The sequence below is a fragment of the Hyperoodon ampullatus genome (genome assembly GCF_949752795.1).
Source record: "Hyperoodon ampullatus genome assembly, chromosome: 4".
NCBI classification, from domain to species: Eukaryota; Metazoa; Chordata; class Mammalia; order Artiodactyla; family Ziphiidae; genus Hyperoodon; species Hyperoodon ampullatus.
In genome coordinates, this window is record NC_136917.1 from 25,702,908 (window position 1) to 25,709,227 (window position 6,320).

The following is a 6,320-nucleotide window of genomic DNA, read 5'->3' on the forward strand; positions in this document are numbered from 1 at the left end:
ACTGGACCTCTCTGAGCACAGGGTAGGGGAGAGGGGAGAAGGGGACCCCCTCGCAGGGAGTTCTGTTCCTACGGACACATCAGACCTGAGCGGGAGGCCAGGGCAGGCCAGACCATAGTCTGGGTTTGGAGTTCAGGGAGTGAGGCTTTCTCTCTTTAGGCTAAGTTTTACTTTTCTTATCTACGGCCTGGGATGCTGTGGGAAACCCGCTTCATGATTTGCAAATTCTTGGACCTCCAGCACCAGGATCACAGTTATGGGATAAGGGGAGGAGAAGAGCTTTAAAATGCAAGTTCCCAGGGCTGTGGCCCTGAACCAAAGGATTCACCACTTCCAGGGCTGAGGCCCTGCAATCTGCATTTTAAAGATGCCCTACCACACAGCTCCCACGAGGTTGAGGAACCTCTGGGCTGGGGTGAGAGCAGGGAGCCTGTGATGGCCGGAGAGAGGGACCCCTTTACTTATTTTGAAGAGGAGAAAACTGAGGCTCAGGGTGGCAAAGCAGCTTGCCCAGATCACAAAGCCAGGGAAAAGCCAGTGCCACCTGGGGGCTGGGGGAGCATGCAGGTGGAGAAAGCAGTTGGTGTGCACCCCACGCTGGCATCTCCATGCCTCTTCCAGCCCAGAGACCCCCGCCCCCCGGGGAAGGAGTTTAGGCCCCAGATTTCGTTGAGGGGAAGCAGACAGGCAGAGGGTCTGGCTCTGAGCCTGTGTGCAGGGCAGAATGGCAGAGTCGACCAAATCAACCGGGATGCAGGAGAAATGCCACTCCTCTGAGAAGCCGACCTTCCCACCCCCTCCCAAGTGGGTGGTCGCTCTTGTCTGACACTCCTCTCTGTGCAGGGTCGGTCTGGGGTTCTAGCAGCTGAAGCGAGCCCTCCCGGCCCCACCCCGCACCCCCGCGTGGAAGATGCCTGAACAGAGCAATGACTACCGGGTGGTGGTGTTCGGGGCGGGCGGCGTGGGCAAGAGCTCGCTAGTGCTGCGCTTCGTCAAGGGCACGTTCCGGGACACCTACATCCCCACCATCGAGGACACCTACCGGCAGGTCATCAGCTGCGACAAGAGCGTGTGCACGCTGCAGATCACCGACACCACGGGCAGCCACCAGTTCCCGGCCATGCAGCGGCTGTCCATTTCCAAGGGCCACGCCTTCATCCTGGTCTTCTCGGTCACCAGCAAGCAGTCGCTGGAGGAGCTGGGCCCCATCTACAAGCTCATCGTGCAGATCAAGGGCAGCGTGGAGGACATCCCCGTCATGCTGGTGGGCAACAAGTGCGACGAGACCCAGCGGGAGGTGGACACCCGCGAGGCCCAGGCCGTGGCCCAGGAGTGGAAGTGCGCCTTCATGGAGACATCGGCCAAGATGAACTACAACGTCAAAGAGCTCTTCCAGGAGCTGCTCACGCTGGAGACACGCCGGAACATGAGCCTGAACATCGATGGCAAGCGCTCCAGCAAACAGAAGAGGACAGACCGCATCAAGGGCAAATGCGTCCTCATGTGAGCTCAGAGCGCCCACCGCCGGCGCCCCGCTGTCCTGGCCCCAGGCCTCTCCCCACGTCCTGTGCCCCCGCTGCCACCACCCCCCGCCTCCTCTTCCCTCTCCTCTTCCTTCTTTCCCCTCCCCCCACCATCTCTTCCACTTCTTTCCCTCCAACATCTCCGGCGGGGGATGAGGCCCTGCCGAGCCTGTGGCAGACCTGGGGCTCCAACCCAGCTCTGTCACACCACTCTGCCCTCCCCTCCCTCTTTGCTCCACCCCCCGTCCTGTCTGTACGCCCCGCCAAAGCCGAGCTCTGGAGGTGGCCCCCTTGATCTGCACATGGGAAAATGGGGGAAGCTGCCTGTCCCCATAGGGACTGAGGAAGCCGGTTTTTCCTCCATCTCCGTGTCTCCCAGGACTCCCACCTCTGACTCTGCCCCCTGGGTGCCCCCAGCCAGACCTGCACCCTGCCCCTACATTATATCACTGTGACCTTGCCGGGGAGGAGGGAGTTGAAATGCACATGGACCTCAGATTTTCTTTTCTCCTACTTGGTGTTTGACATACACTCCCCTCCCCCTTCCATCCCTCATGACCTCTGGCCTGTGCCCCCCTCCCCAGGTCCCAGACCACCCCTCTCACCCCCGTCCCTATGGATTGGTGGGGGGCCTTGCGGGCTGGGTCTCAGGCTGCCAGGCAATAACCACAGGGCTCACAGCAGTGCCCCGCCAGCCCGGAATCTCACTCCTCGCCCCGCCTGGGCTTGGGGTGCAGGCATGGGAGGCCCGGGACCCACTGATGGCTGCGGCACAGCTCCAGGGGACTGTCTGGAATGAATATGGAGGGCCTTCCCGGACATAGCCTGCAGACAGAGATCGAGACAGTTTGTCGCCACCGAGCCCAGGGCAGGGGACCTGGGGTGCTGGTGAGGGGTTGCCGGGCCCCGTCCAGAGGCAGGCATCCGGACCCAGCACCGGCAGGCTCTGAGGGGCTAGACGCAGAGCTCTGCCCAGCCCGATTCCTCCCACCTACGGGGCCCCCCATGGGGGCGCACCCAGGAAGGTGTGGGTCCTGAAGTCAGGGTGTGCCCGCCACCACCGTGAGATTCTGTTTTTGTGAGTGTCTAGATGTCACCACACTCATGGGACCCAGTGAGGCCGTGTCGGACAGTATGAAGGTGACCTGTAGGCCTGGGGTGGGGTGGGGGGCACCCATGGGATGATGCATTGGGCCCCTTGGTGTGCTGGGTGGATGGCTTGTGTCTAAGCGTGTGTGTGGGGCTCCTGTGTGTGTGATGGTCTGTCGTGTGATCCAAGTGTAGGGTGTATGCAGGGGTGGGTCGTGTGGTTGCCAGGAGGACCAGACACCTGTGATGTGTGAGCCTTGGCACCTGCAAGAGTGTGACTGTGTACAGCTGTGTTTTCGGGAGTGGGTTACGGGATTTAGCAGAGAGCCTCTGTGGACCTGTTTGTCCTGACTGTCTGAGGAGTACCACGCCTGCTGCACTCTGTCGTAAGGGGGCTCTCAGCCCAACATCTGTATCCATCAGCCGTTGCTGGGGAACACAGGAGCGCAAACTCAGCAACTTGCAACAGCACACATTTGTGGTCTCAGCATGAGGCCAGCTGGGCTGTGGTCTCATCCTAAGGCGTGACCAGGGACAGATCCACATCCAGCTCATGTGCTCCTGGGCAGCATTCAGTTGCCTGTGGTTTCAGGACTGAGAGTCTCAGCTGCCTGCTGGCTGTGGCTGGAGCTGCCCTCAGCTCCTTGCCTCCTGGGCCTCTCCCTGGGGCCTCTCACAGCGCTGGTGTCATTAGGTGCAAGGAAGCGTCACGTGTGTGTGTATGTGCGCGTGTGCATCCGCAAAAGAGAGGTCATATGACCACGTGGACTGTACGTGGGTAAGAGGGACTGTTTGTGTCCATCTTGGTAGCAGTGTGTTTTTTTCCTTCTGCATCTGTATGGCTGTTCACTCCGCAAATATTTACTGGGCCCACTGTGAGAAGGAGAGAGTGTGTGTGTGTGCACGTGTGTGTCACCGCCCGGCGCGTGGACAGGCCCACGGAAGAAAAGGTAGCATCCTGTCTGAGTACAGCGGAACACCCCTGTCCTGTGGCGGGTCCAGGGCCCACCAGCAGCTGGTGTTGACCCCTCCCACTTGAAGGTGCCGGAGAAAGTGGGGCTGCGCAGGGGTCTGCGGCCCTTTCTCAGGGACACACCCTGATAGCACAATCTCCCTGGGGCTCTGCCTGCCTCCAGGCCTCTCCTGCCCCAGGCCCTGCCCCGACCCTGGGGTTCTCCAACAGGAGGGGGCCCAGAGCCTACCCCAGCTGCTGGCCCGTCCTGCTTCGGCACCGCTGGGTCTGGGGACCGTACCAGGCCATGCTTGCTGTCCCCGCTCCTGCCCCCTCACCTCCCGCATGTGGGTGCCCCCCGCCCCCCGCTGTGGGGTCTGTGTAGCATTCGCTCTACAAATAGTCTTCCTGCAATAAAGAAGTGGATTCCGCATTCCCCAACAGTGAGCCTTTTTTGGGATGGGGAGGTCAGCTCGCCACCTATAAAGGATGAGAGACCAGAAAGATGGGGGTGAGGGATGGGTCTGTGGGAAGAGTTCGGACTTTTGTGACGAGGACTCCGGGGCATCATGGGAACATTTCAGCGCTTCTCCCCTGTGACCCCCACAAGAGATCACACCAGCCCTGCTGGACCCTGTACTTCCTGCAGCCATTGAGGTGATCGGGCAGGCACTATGACCCTCATATTACCTGGGGAACAACCTGCAGGATGTAAAGCAACTATACTCCAATAAAAATTAAAAGAACAACAACAACAAACAAACCTGCAGGGCCTCAGTTTTCCCATCCACTAAATGGCTCAGGGCAGATTTCGTGAATTTATAAACACGGCCAGGACTAGGGTGAGAGAGTGAGGCACTCGCCACGTGTGACAAAAAACTCAGCCATCTAGATACATATTTTACTGCAATATTTAATGTAAAGGAAGCCATGATGAACACTATTTTTGAAATAAAGACAGGATCTGACAGGGCTGGGGCTAGAGAGTAGCAAAGGAGGTGGTTTGCACAAGCGCAGAATCAAATCTTGTCTTTCTTTAAAATTTTAGTTATTTTGTTCATCATGGATTATTTCTGCATTTATTTTGACTTTTAAAAATATGGCATTTATATAGTATTTATCTGGATGGTGAGTGTTTTGGGGTGCCCCTTTAGGTTCAGGATTTGAGAAAAGTGCCTCACTTGCCTCACCCCAGCCCTGCCCTAATCTGTCTTTGGGGCTGCAAGAATCGCCAGACCTGATTTTTCAAGAGTGCCTGGAAATCTGGATTTCTTTTTGTGAAACAACCTGATTTTTAAATGTTGGCAACGAATTTCGAACTTTACAGCATTTGGAGGCCACCAGTTTGCAACCCTTGTGCAGACAGTAATTCCTCCTGTGGGATGGAGCTGGGGAGTGAGATGCTGTCCCCAGGGACCTGGTTCTGTCTGTGCACTGCAGGGGGTGAGCAGGGAGGTTCCTGCAGGGATGACAGCAGCCCTGGGGGTGGGGGGCCCAGCTGGGAGGCCAGCAGCTCAGATCACAGAGTAACAGTGTTGCACAAAGTTCTGGAAGTCCCAGAATATGGTGGCTCCTTCCTCCTGTATAAGAAAGTCTCCCCTCCATGACCACTGGGTGCTTTTGGAGACATAACAAATGTTTCCCAACATCAACGAGGGAGCATGTTAAAAATGCACATTCCAGGGGTTCAGTTCCTTTTAGGATTCTGGTTCATTCGATTTGGGTGGGGGCCCAGGAATCTGCATTTTACAATCAAGGCCCAGGAGTTAGGATATTAAGAAACCCTGGACAGGGTTGGGCAAATGACCTTGAGTTTAACCTCTCTGAGACTCAGTTTCCACCCCTGTAAAACGGGGGGGGGGAATATCGTCTCGCCTCCTAGCCTTATGCAGAGCGTTCAACGAGAGGAAGCAGTTATTATTATTGTCCTGCAGGTCAAGCGACTGATTAGGAGGGGACATTCTCCCCCAGCACGTGAGGTAGGATTCGGATTTGAAGCCGCCGCCCAATCCGGGATTCGAACTCGCGAAACGCCTCGCGCCTCCTTGACGTCACTAAGTCACCTCTGAAACTCGGCTCGCTGCCCCGCGGCGGGGTGCCCCACACTGTACCTATTTGTATATTAGCATAGCTCCTCCCCACTGCGCGTTCTCCCCTTGCGGGTGGCCAGCAGCTGTGCCACTCAACGCTCCGCCTCCCGGCCCCGCCCACGCCCCACGCCCCCACCCCCTCTCCCAGGCGCAGCCTACCCCGCTGCCTGCCCTGCGCCCCGCCCCGAGCCCTGGCTCCCGCTGCCGGCGCCCGCGATTGGCCGCGTTGGGCGCCAATGCCCGCCCCCTGCGAGCCGCCCCCGCCCCCGCGGAGGGGAGCGAGCGCTCGCGGGCCCGTGGTGGGTTCGGCTGCGCTGCGTGAGGGGCTGAGGCGGCCGTGGTGGCGCGAGCGCAGGTAAGGCCGCGTGCGGCCGCGATTTGGGCCGGGGTCTACCGCCCCCGCCTCGAGTGCCGGGGGCAGGGCGCGGCTGGGGCGGAGGGGAGGCCCGGGCGGCCGCGGGTGGCGAGTCCTGGAATGGCTGCGGACGGAATCGGGGGTCGGGGTCTGTGAGGAGGGGCCGGGGATCCGGCTTAGGGGTTGGGGTCGGGGTTCCTGAAGGGGGTGCTGGGCCGGGGGTTTGGGGTGGAGTTAGGGGCTGGAGCTGGGGGTCGAGGTTAGCTGGGGAGGGGACTGCGATGGAGTTGGGGGCCCCGGTGGCCGAGGAG

At 59.4% G+C, this 6,320-nt stretch overlaps 1 protein-coding gene across 1 annotated transcript; it reads left to right on the forward strand.

Moving 5' to 3' along the window:
• Positions 1-910: 910 nt before the first annotated feature.
• DIRAS1 (DIRAS family GTPase 1) lies at positions 911-1,507 on the forward strand (the record flags this gene model as incomplete). Its single annotated transcript, XM_079703362.1, has 1 exon — positions 911-1,507. One exon carries the CDS (start codon positions 911-913, stop codon positions 1,505-1,507), a length of 597 nt encoding a protein of 198 aa, XP_079559488.1.
• Positions 1,508-6,320: the final 4,813 nt, after the last annotated feature.